This window comes from Etheostoma cragini, chromosome 4 (assembly GCF_013103735.1).
Source record: "Etheostoma cragini isolate CJK2018 chromosome 4, CSU_Ecrag_1.0, whole genome shotgun sequence".
Lineage (NCBI taxonomy): Eukaryota > Metazoa > Chordata > Actinopteri > Perciformes > Percidae > Etheostoma > Etheostoma cragini.
The window spans coordinates 2,917,396-2,936,878 of NC_048410.1; the positions used below are offsets into that span (position 1 = coordinate 2,917,396).

Sequence of the window (19,483 nt, forward strand, 5' to 3'; positions counted from 1 at the left end):
GACGGTCAGTGTGACCTTCTCAGGGATGGCATGGTCCTTCCGGATGGTTTGGAGAGATGCCTTTGCAGATTAATTTCCCTCTCCCATGTTCCACCGAAGTGTGGAGCCAGAGGCGGGTTAAATCTAAAGGTGATGCACCGTGTTGCAAGCTGTTCCCTGAGCAATGGTTTGAGGGCCCTTAAATGCCTCCTGAAGCTCCTTGTGCCCACTACAGGAGTGGGCGCCCCTGTTGCATAAGACCGCGTTTCCCTCTTTGTGCAACAAAGCGGTGGAGAGACAAGAGAAATTAATCTGTGTCCATACTAGGCAGTTGATCAAGGTGAACACACCTGGTAGTGAGACACTTGAACACAATGCCCCATCATTTCTCCTGTTGCCGTCCTATCTTGACCATATTTGGGCCAAAACAGTCAAAACCGGTTAACCAGAAGGGGGGCTTGTTAAGTCGGAGTCGAGCAGTTGGGAGGTCTGCCATTTCAGGGATCATTGGCTTAGTGTACCACTTGTGACACTCCACACTCTGCTGCTGTTTTTTTTAAATGGCTTGGTGGCCTCTGAGGATCCAGTAGTTCCTTCTGATCTCTGTAGATTTGCTCTGGGCCTACATGGAGTAATCTATCATCATAATCTTGCACTAAAAGCTGTGTAATGGGGTGATCATGGGCAAAAACAATAGGATAAACGGCATCATCAGGCAGATCCTCAGCTTAACGGAGACAACCTCCAACTCGGATAAGGCCCAGAGTCTGGTGAAAGTGGACTGATGCGACTGGTTGTTCGGACAGGGTGAGAATGTGGCAGAGTGTTGCCTGAGAAGGTGTGTTGTACTCTGTTGGGTAAGGAGCGGATGCATCAAAGACAGTGAGCCGGCCACAGAATGTGAATTTCCTGAGCTCACCTGCGTCTTCTGATTTTAGCAAGGTGATCATACATGAAATCAGGTCCATTCTCCCAGCGGGTAGAGTCAGCTGATGTAGTGACTTTCCCCGTCTGATGTCATTCGCCAGGTTCTGTTCATTGGGGACGCACTGCCAGCTAGTAGCACCAGTAAGCTCCTGTATTTTGCCTATACGCGTCCCAACAAACACTTTATACTGAGACGAGTCTGACTGGATCCAACTGAGTGCAGTCTGAAGTCTGACCACATTGTTGTCTGCCTAATAGGTATGTTGAGCTCAGTATGTAGCAGTTTTGGCCAGTTGAGCTCCACTGAGCTCCAAGCGATGCATGGAGCACTGTCTCCGTGGAGCGCTGTTTCCGTGGAGTAACACGAGATCTGGACATAGCAAATGACACGTGTGCATATCCTTCATGTCCTTAAGCAGGCAGATAGGCGACAGACCCATAGGCTTTCTCCGAGGCGTCACAGAAGACATGCAAGTCCACAGGAGAGTGATCAGGATCGATGTTGACTTGAATGTAGCACGGAGGAATGTTAATTTAATAATGAGATGAGATAGCTCGTTCTCCCATGATAGCCATACAGAGAGTAGTTCACCGGTGATAGACTCGTCCCAACCTTGCTCATTCCTCCAAATAGCCTAGATCTAGACCCTAAAATGCATGGTGTAGGGAATAATGTATCCAAGTGGGTCATGTTGAGATGCCATCACTCAACACATTCCTCAGTGTAGGCTCTGTTGCTACTGCTTGGCGGTGCTTGTAACCGAGGGTGTCAGAAGGGCAGTGCCACCGGAGACCTAGTGTTGACTATTGGGGATCAGTTTGTCTGCAGTCAGCCCCAGCTCGCAGCCCTCTGACCTTGCCTCTGGGGGGAGATGAGCGATGACCTCTGGTTGAATGCTTGCCCATTGTCTTATATAGAATCCACCAGCAGCGAGCAGGGCTCTCATCTTGTCGATAAGCTGTTTTGACTGTGATGGAGAACAAAGAGACTGCAGGCAGTTATCTACATAAAAGGGGTTGACGAGTCCAATACCTCTTGGTTGCCAGAGCTGTTGTCCTCGGCGTGCCGTTGCACTGCGTGTATGGCATAGTACGGACTGCCGAAGGGTAGGACACGCCATTCGTAGATATCAGGGCTACGGTCTCACTCCATATCCCGCCAGGGGAAGCAGAGAAGAGGTAGATCTTCAAGAAGGAGCCCCAAATGTCCCAGCAACTTGATACTCTCTGAACCTGAGGAGTACACCCAGTAGTAGTGAACCAAGGTTTGGCCAAGGAAGCAGGATGTCATTTAGTGCAGGTTGCTGGTATTTGAATGTTGGGAGTGGCTTTAGATGTGTCAGGGTTATGAGGGGGCTCTAAAGTCTTTGATCGGTTGGTGATGTAGTCTTAAACTTCTGGGGCCTTGCTCTTACACTCTATCTGTGTGGATTCCATCCTGGGTGCTTCATTAGTTCTCCTTGATACCTGTACGGCTTGTGTTTTCTCTCCAACCACACAACAAAGTCCGGGAGCGTGTTTGTACTATTGCTGCAACTCCGGATGATCCCCTGGGAGATGCGGTTCTCAGCGAAGCGGCCTCTGTAGTTGGCAGGCATCTTACTAATCCGACTCAAAGGACCACTTGTGAAGTCTGTGTACGTTATTCGCTGGCGCTACCCGAGCTGGCTCTGTACTCTGGGGAGAGAGTTGCTGCAACTTTCGGTACTGGTTTAACAGATTAATGGACAAATCCAGCAGTACATCCAGTGCTTATTGCTTGCAATAGTATGTTTGTTTGGAAGTGGTTTTCTGTAAAATAAGGAAATAGAGAATATGTAAATACAACCCGTACAATGCACTTTAATAATCAGATTAAAAAGCAATAGGCAAAAAATCACTCTGCAATATACATAATTATATACAATATACATAATTGCTATGCAATAAATAGTTGCTGTGCAAACAACCAAATCATACTGGATAGTTATAAAACCCTATAAAAAACTATATATATATATATACAGTATATATATATATATATATATAAAATAGGCCACTAGATGGGGATCTAAGATCATAAATGGAACTTAGCAGCAGCATTCAGGTACAACAGTCATGTGATAGACTCGTGGCACGAAGGACATGGTGAAGTGTGCTTTCACAATTACATTAGCAACACTACTGCGATTGCAACAGTTGAACTAATCCTCAACAGGAATGTAATTAACAAATGTACAACACTGTACTAGCATGCATCCGTAAATCAAAGTATTAACTGTTGTTTCTGAATGATATATTTAGCAGTACTGTAGATATGGGCATGCCATCCTGAACTATAATAAAGAAAAGTACTGTCATGGTGACTACACAAACAAAGATACATGCAACAGCAGCATGGACGCAAAATTGTGCACTTACGTTTTCAATAACACACACGGCAACACAACAGAACATTTACACAAGTAACGTGCGACTTTAAGAGCAGCTGTACTCGTGTCTGCAACGAACAAAATAGAAAAGGGCAAAGTTGGTATTTATCAGAGGGAGTTGGCTGGAGGGTGAGATTTTCTTTCCTTGACCCCCCCTTAGTGAAAATGGAAAATGCATGAAAACCATATTTTTTAAATTCACACCTAAGGTAGGTTGTACTGTAGTTCTGAGATGTTTTGTTCTGCGCCTGACGGCCACCATGCTCAGTGTTTTTGTGCCGGGAGCATTAGACTGACGGTGTAATGGCCCCTGGTTCAGTGCTGGGACAGTAGGCCGTTGTTTTGGGAAACATTGTGCCGATGGTTAGATCTATCTATCTATGGGTGTCATGATTTGATTTTCAAGGTCACAATTCAATTCAATGTAAACCTTTTTTCCTACAGTGATGGCAATACCACAGTAGGAGCCATAAGATGGCAGAAGAGTACTTTAATACAACAGCTTGAGTTTCTCAGAGTTTACGTGGTGCCGTTGACTGCTCAGTCCGTAGGGAGTTGGGTTGGGAACCGGAAGGTCACCGGCTCAAGTCCCCGTATGGACCAAAAGTACGGAGTGTGGATTGGTGGCTGGAGAGATGCCACTTCACCTCCTGGGCACTGCCAGGTGCTGTTGAGCAAGGCACTGTACCCCCCCCCCCCCCCCACCCGCTCAGGGCGCTGGTTCAGCTGGCTGCCCACTCACTCTGACATCTCTCCAATAGTGCATGTATAGATCCTGAGCATGTGTGTGTGTATATATATATATATATATATATATATATATATATTTAACATTGCACTCCTATTTTATTGTTGGACTCATGGTGGACAGAAGAAAAAGAAACAACCATAAAAATTATCTTTTTAATTGAAAGCAATTTTATTCCTTGATGAAATCCAGCACCTACATAACCCACAATGCAACTTGATAGGACAGCTTGTTTGGGGATTTGGGTGTGTTCTATGCTAGTAACGGCTAATGTAGCCTGGAGCTTCCAGCAGAGATGAGGGGGGGGCTATGAGCGCTGGTCTCTCATTTTCAAACTTGTAGTCTTCAGACCCAGCTGACGCTGCCTCGAGTGACATCACTCGACATTTAGCAGACTTCACACAGCTTCTTCTCGAGACACCAAAGGTACACAGATTCAGTAGTAGTCTCCCAACACCTGGAAACCAACTGTGATTTTAACCATCTCTACGTTTCTATTTGTCTTTTTTTATTTGTCTAATTGTTTCCTTTGTTTTTGTATCTTTTGTATGTGACATGCTCTGATGAAAGCAACAGCAGATTGGTCAGTCCGTTAAATAAAAACGAACCAAAAAAGGTTTAAGAGACGACGTGATAACTTTGCTGTTTTTAAACTTCATTCTTCTTACTGTTCGGGTTCTGCAGGTTCTAAGGACTTACTAAACTAATGTATGATCAGTATGTACGCAGTCAGTTCACAGGGTTTCCGCCGGTTTCAACCACTCAAACTTAAGACTTTGAGACCATTATGAATGAAATTCAAGACTTATATATATATATATATATATATATATATATATATATATATATAGGCCTATATATACACACACACAACAGTGAAGTACAATGAAATGCCGAGTCATAAGAGTACTTGCAAAGTAAATAGTTATTAAAACTGAATAAAAGTGACAGAGTAATAATGATCCGTACATGTACTGCAAATTATATCTGGATGGGCGAAATAAAGAACACTACAGAATAATTAAAAACATTTCATTGAGCTTTGAGAGGAAGCGTTACTTGGACGCAGGAACATGTAAAAACCTGTTCAACCTGTTAAAACACAATCCTTGAGATTTTAAGACTTTTTAAGGACATAAAATTGGATTTAGAATTTTTTTTTAAAGACTTTTTAAGACCTTGTGGAAACCCTGGCTCAGCAGATCAGAAGATTAAATACAAAAACGGTTGTTGCACACAGCGCCACCGAGTGGCAAACACTGAATACTGCAGATCATTAGAAAACCAAAAGCCACATTACTCGGAGCTCAACGTCACAAAACCAGCAGTTAAATCGGTATAAAAAGTAGGTTGCCTTTATTAGAAGCTGGGAAACCAAAACATTATCAACATCGTCGTTGTTAATACTTTTTTGTTTTTGTTTTGTAAGACCACAATATTTCCATTACCAGCATCATCATCATCGCTTTGCACTTTTTTTCCACAACATGCAAAAGATTAAAAGAGTTCAGCGTTCCCTTTCCACACGACTGACAACAGCTTCTCCACTTGTTTCCTGCAAGAATCACAACTTGGCTTTTACATTGAACATCGCCAGTACAACTGAAGGTAGATAGAAAAAAAGAAAAGAAGAAGAAGAAATACACATCAAAAACAGTACAACAGAAGAAATCTTAGAATGGATGACAAGAGGAGAAATTCACAGCCTTATGCCATGTGCCTCCTGTGGGATGATGAGAGGAGCCTTGTCCAGGCCGCCCCCCCCTCCCCCACGCAGTGAACTACAGGACAGTATCTGATGCTACTGCAAACAGAGCTCAAGGAGCTTTAAACTGGTAAAAACAACCCCCCCCCCCCCTTTTTTTTAAATTACCTTATTCATATCCAATCGTCTTAAAATGACTTTAAGGATTTGGTGCCAATTCAGGACCTGAATGTAGAAAAACACACTAACCCCCTAAGGAAAGTTGTGAAACTAGTGTATGTGCTTCTGAACCAGGGACCAGGTTCGAGTGTGTCCCGTATACATCCAGGACTGATTGCAGCCTTGGGACGAATCTGAATTTCTCCTCACGGGCGCCTAACGATACATTTACCATCCCCAAGATCCCAGTAGCAGCTTTTCTTCAACTTCTTTTTGATTTTTTGCTTCGACATCAAAACACTACTCTTTGAGAAAAAAAAAAGGACAATCTAACCAGCGCTGCACCTGATCTCCGAGTCACTAGTTTTGAGATCGTTTATGGCTTTGGATGGTCTGCCGATTCATACAAATTGTGGACTTGTTCTAAGCCTGATTTGCGGACAGATTACATTCTCAGGCCTCCAACAATATCAGAGTCACAACTCCAACTGAACTCAATGGAAATTAATTAAGGCATTGATAGACAAACAAATGCCAAATACTGAGCTGCCCACTTCATTTCAATCTTTTCTGAGCCTCAGCACTGTATAAATCCCCCCAAAAAGAAAAGAATCTGCTTGTGAAATACAAATGGGTGAACAAAAGCCCCGAGAAAAAGATGGATGCCAACAGTAACCATTAAGCTCAACAGATTGGATAGGGTCAACTTTTTTTTTCTTTAAAATCAAGATACATTTTATTTCTTTTCTTAAAAAACAAACATTACAAAAAAAATCTGAATAGAGAATTAGAACAACAGGAGAAAAAAAAAACATTCATTTTTTTAACTCAAAAAAAGAAAAGAAACATCTCTTCTTGCATTTCTTAAAAACAAAACAAATAGGTTTAGGGGTGCCTGGCACAAGGGGTTGAATGATGAGAAGAGGCTGTAGCCATGCAGGGAGACGAGGGTTGTGTGTTGGGGGGGGGGGCATGGTGCATCATAGAAAGCCATAACATACTACAGAAACCGTTTAACATAGGCAGCAGATGGACTAAGAGAGACCAAAGCCAGACCCTCTTACAGTTAGTACATCACAAGCATATCAATTTAAACAAGTACATAAAAACACACGTATGCGCCCTTGAAATGGGTGAAATTGGCAGTCCGGCATGTAGCGAAACACTCAGCGCCAGTCCACATAACACACCTTTAACAGGGCACCAAGATAGTCTGAAACAAGCAGGATCAACTTCAAACATATAATTAAAAGAAGCTGTTTTGAATGGATTAACGGTTCTGAGGTTTTAAAACTACCACCTGACTAACGCCGCCCTGTTAAAACACGCTCCTGGTTTAAAACCACAGCAGTACCAAGTCGAGGGTAACGGCTTCAGCTCTGCGTGTGTTGACTCAACGTCGCTTTGAAAATACAGCGCCACAGTAACTGATACTGACGAACTCTGAACAACACCGCCAGCGTTCGCAGATATCAGTCAAGTACAATGGTTAAAAAAAGTATGTGGACAGTCACGTCAGAGCACAGACAATCCCAGAGAAAGAAAGAGAGGAAGAAAGAAGGAAAAACACGAGTGAATTTTATTTGTTCACATTCAGGACGGATGCCCACTAGCACTGAGCTCATGGAAAGGCGGGAATGACTAAGACAGGAGGGTGGGGGGGTAAGGCCGAATGTCGTGACCCTTTACATACACCGTATGATCACATGGACACAATGTCTGGGTTTTGGGGGGGGGGGCAAAACAAGAAAAAGCACACCAAGTCCAAACCATTGAGCCAGGCCACCAGGAGAGGAAAAGAAAAAAAAAAACTCTAAACACAGAGCAACAAAAGAAATAAAACAAAATCTTTGAGAAGAGAGAGAGCGAGAGAAAGAGAGAGAGAGGAGGATGGGCTTCAGCGGGAACCATCTTCTAGTCTTCCCCAGAGGGCGCCTCCTCTTCTGAGCCATCCTCCTCCTCTTCGTCTTCCTCCTCCTCGTCTCCCCCTGCGGCCTCCTTTGTCGTCTTGGGGGCAGGGGAGCTCTCTTTCTTCTCGGCCTCCTCCTCTTCCTCCTCCAGGGGACTCTCGGGGTCCTCCTCTTCCTCCTCTTTGGGTGAGCTCTTCTCCAGGGCCTTGGCGCTGGGGCGCCCCTTCCCCTTTCCTTTCATTGGGCTGGGGGTCACTAGGAGGGGGGGGGGGGGGGGGGGGGGGGGGGGGGGGGGGGGGGGGGGGGGGGGGGGGGGGGGGGGGGGGGGGGGGGGGGGGAGTCAGTTAGTGATCTCAACTGGTCACTTATTAACACTCATTTTATTTAAATCATCAGTCATATTTTAATACATTTGATAATGGATCAAAAAATAATCCAATAAGATAAGATATTACAGGGCATAATCAGCACTTTTACTCTTGGTACTTTTGTACTATTAATTAAGGAAGATGTTGACTTGTAATAGAGTAATTTGTAACTAACAGTTTTTTGTACTTTCACTGCAATACATGACCTGAGTAAGTCCTCCAACTCACCAACTACAGTCTGAATACCTGCAGCAGTGTTTAACTACTTAGCTACAGCAGCGAGAGACGCACACCGAGCCGATGAAGGCGCTCACAGAGCCGATCTTTGCAGATGTTACCACTCGGTGTTTGGCTAGCTAATACGCCGTTAGCCTGTTAGCTTGTTAGCATAAGCTTTGTCTCTGGGCGGTTTTTAATTAGCTTACATTAGTATCAGTTCATTTCGTTATGGAATGAACTTAATCCTAGAAAAGGCAAAAAACTATAGGACATTTGTAAAGAAATCCAAGACTTTGTATACCAAATCCAAGGTTTTTAAGGCCTTAATTTGAGAATATAAATGTAGGACTTTTTCAATGCTTTTAAGACCCTGCGGGTACCCTGTGACATACTATGTCATATTTGTTTAATCTGTACTCAAACAGAAATGTAGAAATAACAAAAGTGGAGCTGCAGTGAGTATTGTCACCGTGACTTTGCCAGGCAACTAGTGGAGAAGCGGCACAAAAGTACTGAGTGAATAAATGACGTATTATTAACACAACACCCTCTAAACATCACACATGTCCGTTTGTGTACAGAAGAAACAAGAAATTACATATTAATGATATCTTGAGGTGTTTTTACTTTGGACAGAGCCAGGCCATGCGTTTTCCTCTGTTTTTCCAGTCTTTATGCTAAGCTAAGATAACATTTAAACATAAACAATGACTTGGATTGGGTCCAAAAAGACTTGACCGAGTCACCCTGTGTCCAGTGGGCCGGGACCAGTCTGGCTGTCTGGAGGTCGGTGACTCGAGTCTGTTTGGTGTGTTCCGTGCCGTCGGCCTTTATTTTGGGCAACCTAACACGCTCAGCCAGAAGGCGGGCACTGCCGGCAGACAGACTCAAAGGAGCAATCTGATTGGTGGAGCGCTAACCCGGAAACCAGTCTGTCTGGATGTCTCACCTGTGGCCTTTAGCCGGGGCTTGGGGCTTTTCTTCTCCTTCTTGTCCGGCCGGCCCCGTCGGATCACCTTCTTGCCTCTCTTCTTGGAGCGACCGTAGTCGCTGTCATCATCATCCTCCACCATGAAGTCCTCATCGCTACCGGACTCGTCAGCTGCACACGAAAAACACGACGCATGAGGATCTTTTTAACAGCGTTCAGCACTGTGGCATATTCTTGAGTAACTAATGCAACTAAGTTCCTGTAATACCTTCAATCACATGCTTTCACAGTTTACATACATGGTGCCTGGAGTAGGCCTGCACGAGTAGTAGTTATAAAATCGTGATCTCGATTCACAATGCTCAAGATTTAATTTTTGAAATGAGTAAAAAAACAATTTTACGAGCCAAATGCATCACAAACACTACATTTTAAAATAAAATCGTGACTCATGTTTCCCCCCGAATCGTGCAGGCTGGAGGTTTCAAGCACCATATAGATAAAAAAAAGGGCAAATCAAATGAAATACATCAGCGGAGTCTTTTCAGTGTCTAACTCTGTTTCCATTTGACTGTAAAAAGTGTCAGTGATGCAGCGGGGGCTTTAAGAGCTTTCTTTGAGCTTTGTCAGCTTTTATCTGCTCACCAGAACGTTTTATCAAGACCTGAGATATAATACTCTATGTAGGGGTCCCAGACTTTAAAATGACGTAGCATTTACTTGTAATCCTGAGATTGTTTCATTTTGAAGGATTTAGAGAACTGAAAATAATTCAATAATCTTTAGGAATCAAACGTTGGCTACGTGTCACTTGCAGTGTTTTCTTGGTTCATACAGAAACAACACACTAGACATGTACTACTGGTGTGATGTGGGACAGCTTGGTGTCGTTTATATGCTGCGCTTGGGGAAGACTCGTTGCTGTATTAGTGTGCAGCCCCGTTGTACATACGGTCCATATAGGGTTCCTCTTGGTCTTCGTGCTCCTCATCCTCGCTGCCCCCATCGCCCAGCAGGATCTCCCTCTGTTTGGACACCGCCTTGGAGGCCGCCTCCCGAACTGTGCGCTTTCGACTCACTTCCTTGTCATCGTCACTGTCATCTAGGCAAAGAATACACAATCATTTTACAACAAGACAACCGCACTCACACACACGCTGAGACCCACCCTGGTAGATGAAATCTGTGTATTTTTTACAGCGGACCCAGGCCAGCCCACGCCAGCCCCCCCCCCCTCATGAAGTTGTGTGCATGTCAGCCTCAACACTGCACTTCAGGCAGAGGCTTTTGTAAGTAGTAGCATGCGGCTGGTGGTCTTGTGGTGGGATTAACTGCACTAATGAAACCGTAGAAACAATGCGGCCATACCGCTGTGAACAGGATCTGGTTGTCCCCCTTCTCCGCTGCAGTCTCCTCCGCGAGCATATCTTATAACTGAGCTAACCAGAGCTACCTGCTAAAGGAGCTGATCGTTTAACCCTTAATTTGAATAAATTGGCTTTACAAGTTTTATACTACAACTCAGAGTTGTTAAAATGACAGAAATCTGCTCAGGTGAGATCTTCATAAGTGCAACAGGACATGTATAGTAGAAAACAGTGTTTAGGATTCCCAAAACAGATAAACACTTAAAAAAAACAACAACGATCCTACAAACAAAATGAACAAACCCTAGTATACATAACTCCAAGTAATCTGGTATTTCATCTGGTACTTCTCCAGACAGTAGATGGGTGTACCCGGGTCCCACTGGTTTCTGCCAGTTCTGAGCTGATGTCCCTGGTGCTCTTCCGATTTCACAGGGAAATCAGCGTGATGTGTTTTTCACCTGCTGCACTAAGTTACCTTGGCCGACCACTGCGTCTACGATCCTCAACGTTGCGCGACTTTTTGCAAGTGTAACTAGAAGAATGGATGCTGATTTGAACTGGGTAGTAACACCAAATATTGATGCGATTTAGATTTTTCTAGTTTTCTCTCCTGGAAAACACTGTTATGCCAATGGATTTTCTGATTGCCAGATAGTCAATAGAGTAGAATAAACAGTGGATTCTTCATACTGAACCAGCCAAACCCTAATGGAAAAAAAATCTGATTAGGTGCAACAAATTTCCCTATTTGGGAATCAATCAATCAATCAAGGGGGCGTATTCTAGGTAACCAAGTTAAACAGTAATAGCTTTAAACGGCTCATCATGGTGGTACCATTAATTATTCATTTGAACGCTGATGACACAGCAGAGCCATTAAGGAACTTCTTTTGGGGATTTGAATCAGCTCCCCCCAAGATAGAAGATAAAATTGCAAGAGGTGCAATTTTAATTCTTACCAATTTACATAACTAACACTTTCTTGATAAACACAGGGGATTAAAGTGGGGTTTAGCAATTGGGTTGAACCATGGGCCAGTATGTTATAACATTGTTCAATGAGGTGCCAACTTCCTAATGTTACAGTGAAAATGAATGCCAACAAAAGGTCTTTATTGGTTTTCTTTAATCCCTTTAATTTAATAATTAGTATTAATTTACTTACTTTTTTTATAAATCCGTTTTAGTATCTGAGGACAGGTGTCATGATGTTCCCCATTGGTGAGGGCAAACAATATATAACTTGTGTTAAAACTCATTTGGCAAAACATGACTAGACATATACACAAAAGGTTTTAAAGAAGACAATGAATTACCAGAGCTTTAATCTAATCTTATCCTAATAATCTCTCTTTTTTACAGATTGAAGTTTCTGCTACTTTACCTGATCAACAGCTTTTAGCGTCTATCTGCCTTTTCTCGAGCTTAGTGTTAAGATCACTGATCAATGAGTGAGAACTTTTGTTAGGAGGACAGGTTGGCTCCAGCAGAGATTTCACACCTTAACTAATCAAAGCACTTTTGATCAGTTGGAGCAGACAGTATGGCCTCTTTGCAAATCTAATCAGACAGACTTGCGAGTTGAATGTTCTTCTCAGCTTTTGCTTATTCTGCAATTTCCTGTAACCTTGTACAAAAAAAGAAACCTGGCCAGAAAGAAGTCCTTCTGGTTAGAGAGAATCCTTCAGCTTCTTGTGAATGTCTGTGAACCCCAGAGCAGTGAGTAAAACTCATCAGAACCAGCCAGACTGGACCTTAAAGAACTTGAGTTAGTTCTGTGTTGCGATACAATACCTCAGGTGCCATTGATTATCTACACACTGCTTCATTAATGTTTGAATGAAGATGTTCATCACAAGAAAGTCATAAAAAAGATTAAAATTTCAAAAGACCAATTTAAATTGCACCATGATCTCGAGTGGCATCAGCTGTGTGCTTGGCCATCGAGTGTTATTTCAGAGTGGGCGAGCTGCGATGATCGGCCAGATCACAACGACAACACACACAGATCGCTTTGGTCTCGTCAATACAACATTTGGCAACTTTTAAAAAGTAAACTTTCCATTCAGAATCTTTTTTGCATCCATTTCAGCGTCTCGCGCTCGCCATCCACTATAAAAAGCAACGTCACTACTCTTTGGCTGGCTTGCAAGCCCAAACAAGTGTGTGCATCGTGCCTGTTTTGTTTCCGGTCTATCTAGATCTGGTGTGGTGTTGTAGTTTTTATAACGTCACTAGATGTTGCAACAGCATGGGGAAAAAAACTACAAAGTTCGCTAGGCCAACAAGAACGTTAATATTGCGATGAAATAAAAACGCCGTTAGACATGCATGACAGCATACCCTATCATTAGAAAACAACAGTACACAGTGTAAATAACTAAATGTCTGTCTTTGATACTGTGCATTCATAATCAAGGGTCAAAGTCTGAGAATACCGGAAGAAAGACAGAAAGTGGAGCCTTACCTGCAGGCCGTTTTCTCTTCGGCCCCCTCTTGGTTGCTGGCTTCTCCACCTTGGCTTTCTTTCCCTTTTTGCCTTTTTTTTCTTCATAGTCGCTTCCTCCATCTTCCTCCTCTCCAAATTCATTGTCTTCCTCATCGCTGCCAAAGTCCTCTGCCGCAGCGAAACAAAGGGAAGTCAGTGAGCTGGCGCACCAGTGTTCAGTCTCCACTAATCAAATTCCAGCCGTTTTCACAACGTGCCCGAGCCAACCTTCTTAACTAAATCAGTAAATAGACCGACTTACCTGCTGAATCATTTTTGGGTTTAGAGAGCTTATCATCAGACTCCTCACTGGAAAAAAGATGAGAAAAAAACAAAACAAAGTCTTAGCAACTACAGTCCGGGTACCCCAACAGTAGTTCCGCATTACATATGTTTTATACCGTGTATTCTTCGTGTAAAGTCATGTGCTGAACCGTAACGGCGTAACCGTTCCACCCTAGTGGATAGTTAGGAGACGTTTGCTATACTGACAAAAAAATGTTGTAGCCTAAAAACATGTGACATTGCTTAGAGCGCCTTTACGACGATGCAATGTCAGCAATCTGGAAATTTTTCTCTGTGCATTCTGCAATACTTGCAAGGTCAAAATAATGCGAGGAGGATGCCGTGTCAAATCCTTCGACACCCCCAAATCACTTGCATGACGAACCGCCATCCAAAAGCTCACAAAAGATAGAGCAAACTCCTAGCAAGCAGCTTACACTCACACCGTGGCAGCCCGCATGTTAGCGAGTGTGGGGTGGGGAGAGAGAGAGAAAAGAGAGGGAGAGAGAGAGAGAAAAGAAAGGGAGTGTGTCTTGCTACCCGTTGGTTAAAGTGAAGAAAGTGAAGGGGATTGGCTTTGTTACTTGGCATTAACCATATTTGGGCTAACGTGCTTTGTGTCTTTCTGATTACACAGGGGCTAGTGAAAATGTTGATGCATAAAATATCAGGGTTTATTTGGTGTTTTTTTTTTTTTTTTTTTACAAATATGCCATATTTCATGGAGCAAATTTGCATATATAGTACACAAATGCACCAATACTAGATTGAGATGTTAAGGTACATGTATAAATGTCAGTGTGACAGATATTTTGTGTTGCTATAGTAAATATAAATTAAGTTATAGGCAAACACAGCAGCATAAGATTTTGTTTTTTTCTTCACATTTATAGATTATGATAAGTAACGGCAGGATAATTTATCCAAGAACTTTTAACACATAGTGCATAAGATGGATATATATGCAAAAAAAACTAAAAAGTACTGCCCTGATGGTGAAACGTCTGATTTCTACCCACTTTGTCTTGGTTCCCTGGCCTAATAGAAAGCCGTTAGGCACGGCCAGCCCTACCAATCTAAACTGAGAGCTCACCTGTCATCCTGTGAGTTCTTTGAGCGCTTGTGCTTGGGCTCACGAGGGGGTGCACGCACCTTCTTAGGCTTATTCTCACCATACTCCTCATCTACAGAGAAAGGACAAGATTTTAGTATTTCACGCACATGCATCCACACACGACACAACCTTGATAGCTAGTCACACAGACTAGAATTGTTTTGGCTTTTTAATATATTGAAACACATCTCTTACCTGCATCATCAGACTCGTTGAATTGTGAGTAGTTCACCACTTTCCTGTTCCTGTGAAGGATACACATTGTATTAAATTACATATCACATTACATTTAAACAGGACAAAGTTACTTCACTGCCCACAGCTGACATTAGACATCTTAACGGGTGCTAGGGGGGGGGGGGGGGGGGGGGGGGGGGGGGGGGGGGGGGGGGGGAAGTGGGTCATTTCTAGCAATTCAACAGCCACAAGTCAGCGTACAGTTAGCGTATGAATTGTATTATTTGGCTCGAGAAGCCACAAACAGCCTCCAGCTGGGGGCACTGAGGTGGACATTGGTCTTCCTTCTACAGTTTCCAAGGCTAATTTAGTAAAGTGTATGAGGGAAGCCTCAGGTGACAGCATCCCACTATAGTTCAGGTAACACACACCTCTAGAAGCTGTGTTGGTCGCACGTAAAACCACAATTTAACCAACATCGGCCTGTTTTCCCCCTCTAATGTTTAGGCTGACTGGTTTTCTAGCGTAATAGTACCTGTACAAGCTCAACCCTGCTATGCTCAATCGGGTTATAGACATTATTTTTGTACATGCTGCAGGGATGTCACATGAATGTCTGAATTTGTAGAAAAAAACTGAAAAAATTGAATGTCACAGAAATTTAGTGAAATTATATAGAAAACAATAACAAGACTTTTAAACAAGACTTGTCAATCAAGGGGAAAAATAATAAACACCAACAAAACACAAATAAACAATTTAGAGTTTTTTTCCCAGAAAAGTCAATACGCTTTTATCCAAAAAGTTAATTGTGTCATCTCCAATGCACTTCCTGTCTGCTATGAGACATCAAGAGGCCAAATCACTCATTTACACAATCAGGGCTAAACCACCCGCAATAGACCAAGCAATCGTTGGATAATGTCACGCGTGGTGGAACATAGCTACTAGCGTTGGGCGTAACGCAGTACTATAACACACCTTTAAATCTCGGTAATATTACACTCGTTACAATCTCACTAACGCGAGTTACAACTCATTTTAACGCAACATTTAGTGGCGTTTGGTTTAAGACTTCACCGACACCGCAAAACATTTCTTCAAAAAGGAAAATAAAAGCAGTGAGTATTATTTCCTGCTGCTCGATTAGATGTTGACGTGACTGCAGAGACGGACACATTTGCGAGATGGACATTATTTTCAGGAGTTAGGTGCACCTCCTCAACAACACGTAACAATTTCCCCGTACACTTTGTGGATTTTTGTAGAGCCCGATCAATAATTTCAATCAATTTGTTTTTAAAAATAAATCTAATATATTTTTTAAAAATTGTAATAATCCAGAAAACTTGTTACAAAACACACAGATTTCCCTAATGTTATTTATTTATGAGTCCTCAATAAATATATGATACTTTGTTTTATTGTTACAACAGAACAGAGGAACATCAAAATATGTGAAAGTTCTGATACATAAAATCTAAATTTAAGATATAAAACGTAAAGTCCTTTAAACAATAAAAAAAATGTAATCTGTGTTTCCAACAGGGACGGTGTATAGCGCCCTCTGGTGGACAAACTATACAACACCAACGCTCATAACATGGTTGACGTTTTTTATATATTAATTTATCAGAATCATTTGTCTATATATACAGTGTGTTTATGTATTTATATATATATATATATATATATTATATATATATATATATATATATATATATATATACACACACATACATATACACACACACACACACACACACAATATATTATAAAAGGTAAACAGTCTTTAATTAAGAGAAGGGCGACCATAGCAGTGCTTGGGAGCCCTTGAAAAACCTCATTTATACAGTCTATGTTTAAAACTCACAGAAGAAAGTAGTAGGGTTTATGACGTTGGCTCATAAAATTCAATGAGAATCTAAGTAATTTTAAAAAAGGAATAAAATCAAATTGTGACCAGGGGTGAATCGAGATCACGGTTTTATAACGGTATTCGGTGTAGGGCTACCCTAAACCTAACGGCAGGGGAACCCCGGCTAAGCCAGCGAGCAAGCCAAGCGTCAAGCAAGCTGATGCAAGTTTTCACACAAAACTGAGGCGGTACGACAACAAACCAACAACCAGGGCCGGGCATTGCTCCAAATCCTTTGATCTGGTGCCAATTTCGATTCCTCAGTTTTGATACATTTTTGATTTGTGATGAAGTTTTGTGAAAACGGTTATCTCTGGTAACACTGCTCACTCGGAGTAACATTAATAACAGCGGTCAATTGTGTACATTGTGTACAGGCAATGTTTTTTTGTTTTTTTTATTAATTAATTTGACAGGGACAGTGTACATTAATTAACATTGCTGTAAATGCACCAGAATTAGCCAAAAGGCTATTTTTCATCCGTTGTCCCTGGACAGATCTTAAAATTGTCACCTATAAAGAGGTGGGTAGACCAAAGTTACAGCCAGTGTGTATGTCCCATAGCCGATGTTTGCCTTCACCAAATCATTGTTTGTTTGTTTGTTTGTATCTCAGGTCTTCATATTTTGACGGATTGTCATTTAAATGAAGCAACGGAAAGATGTCACCAACCATCCGAGCCAGATCAACATGAATGGGCTTTGAAATCTTTAAGAAAAAACAATAGACTAGGAGCATTGTGACAACGCCTCTCCCACCTGCAGCCATCTTGAATCCTATAGTGTGTACAACTATAATGCACTAAAAAGCCCCGGATGGGGAAGGACGTTGCCTCTCTATAGAGAACCAAAGTCACACCCTTCTACTCCGTTCTGTACGACCTAGGCCTCTTTCAAAAAATGATGATCAGTCGTGGACAGGTTGGCTCAGTGGGAAGAGCAGACACACACACATACTGAGAGGTTTAGTCCTCAATGAAGAGGTCCAGGGTTTGAATCCGACCTGTGACGATTTCCTGCATGTCTTCTCTCTCACACGCAGTTGTCTCATCAAATAAGAGGCAGAAAAGCCCCAAAAAATGAATATATACATGAACTATAGTGACCAGGAAGAGGCAAGTTATTTTTTTTTACCCCGTTTGAACTGAGCCACGAATTACAAATATGATGTTTATCATTTTTAAATTTGAGCATCAAGCTAGGTGTGTGACAACGGACGTGGTTCACTGAGCGGTTTCACACAAAACTAAGCGCTACTATGACTAATCTGCGGCTAACTGAGGCTCTTTGGTTGAAAAATTCTTTTTAATTGAGAAACATATTTATAATACACAGCTCAATTCAAATGGGATCCAAAAAATAATGTACCTCTCTTTTTACGAATTAACGGGCCGGGTTCGAACAGATTTTTAGAAAGACTGCTCGGGTTCGGGTCGGTCACATCAGCGCGATAAGGCATTGAATTTTTTTTTGTTTAAACTCATTCTTTTTTCCTGTTTATAACTTTTGGGTTTTTATTTCTATTGGTTTGTTTTTTTCTTTTTTGCTTGCTTATTTACTGTTTTGGGTCTTGCTGTATTTTACAAATTTTTATCATGTGAAGCACTTTGCTACTTTGTCTGTAAAAGGTGCTATAACTATCAAGTAAACCTATTATATTACATTCTCAGCAGCGGCAGCAAGGCATTAAACTAAACATGTACAGTATATGTGTGAGTGAATGCTGAATTACAGCATCTCTTTTTGGGGCGGCTTATCAATACAGGTTAAGCAAGGTATTTATTTTCCTTAGATTTACTGAAATAAGCCCCCACATATGATGTTAATAGAAGAGGGCTTTCCACACAAACAAACGTAGGGCCTACATGTGTCATTAGTATGAGAAACAAATGCGATTTTAACTGTGTCGAGCTAGGGTCAGGCTCGGACATAAATATCTTAATGCCTGTCGGACGCGGGCCGGGCTCGGACAGAAAAATCCGTCCCGATCCGCAATCCAGTGCACGTTATGCGTGGACGCATAGGGGTCAGTGGGGGTACGCCGTAGATGCTACGCTCAACCATAAAACGGCCTTTACCTCGTTTAAAATTAAAATAATGTGTGTTGTAGAGGACTGTAAGCACGTGTAAACAATCAGGCCTTTAACTTCTACTGCTGTTGCTTTGTGACCAGGTGTTTAATGTTCAGTTTTGGTAAGAATAGGCATCTCATTGATGATGTGGTTATATTAGTTTCAGGTATCAGAAGGGAGGGTCCACTTGTTTTTCTAATTTAAGTGGAGGTCCTGAAAACTATATTAACAATTAGGACTATGCTTTCTCTTTTTAGGTAAGTTAATTCATATAGCAATTGACACAGACAAAATGCTTTACAGGCTACATGAATACATGGAGACGAATTGATATTCAATATAAATTACAAAAGACACAATATACATAGTAATGCAGTCAACAATGTGTTTAAACAACGCCTGACTAAAAAGATTAGTTTAAAATGAACGCATTAATCACACCCTCCACAAATTGCATTCAGCCCTTGTTTTATAAAAAAAAAACTAAATTTTCACACAAAAAAATTGAACATACAGCTGAGAAACAAATTAATTTCAGACGCCGTGAAACTACGAGATTTAAAAAAAATCACTTCAAATCAGATTTGATCGCATAAAATGGCATCTAAATCAAGTTGAAGCACGTTTTAATTCGTGCTTTAAAAGCCTAGCGATACCCCATGCTTTTTTAATCTCGGTGGGGATCTTGCATTGGGGGGGGGG

The 19,483-nt window shown here is 42.0% G+C and overlaps 1 protein-coding gene across 1 annotated transcript in view; it reads right to left on the reverse strand.

Moving 5' to 3' along the window:
- Window positions 1-7,042: 7,042 nt before the first annotated feature.
- The window catches only part of nucks1a (nuclear casein kinase and cyclin-dependent kinase substrate 1a), a 13,349-nt gene continuing 908 nt past the window's right edge, over window positions 7,043-19,483 (reverse strand). Inside the window, exons 2-8 of the mRNA XM_034868529.1 lie at window positions 14,810-14,859; window positions 14,594-14,684; window positions 13,478-13,524; window positions 13,195-13,344; window positions 10,310-10,459; window positions 9,376-9,528; window positions 7,043-8,094 (exon numbers count right to left, since the gene is read on the reverse strand). Of these exons, the coding sequence (XP_034724420.1) occupies window positions 7,844-8,094; window positions 9,376-9,528; window positions 10,310-10,459; window positions 13,195-13,344; window positions 13,478-13,524; window positions 14,594-14,684; window positions 14,810-14,859 (892 nt within the window). The 3' untranslated portion in view covers window positions 7,043-7,843. The remainder of the gene's footprint in view (window positions 8,095-9,375; window positions 9,529-10,309; window positions 10,460-13,194; window positions 13,345-13,477; window positions 13,525-14,593; window positions 14,685-14,809; window positions 14,860-19,483) is intronic.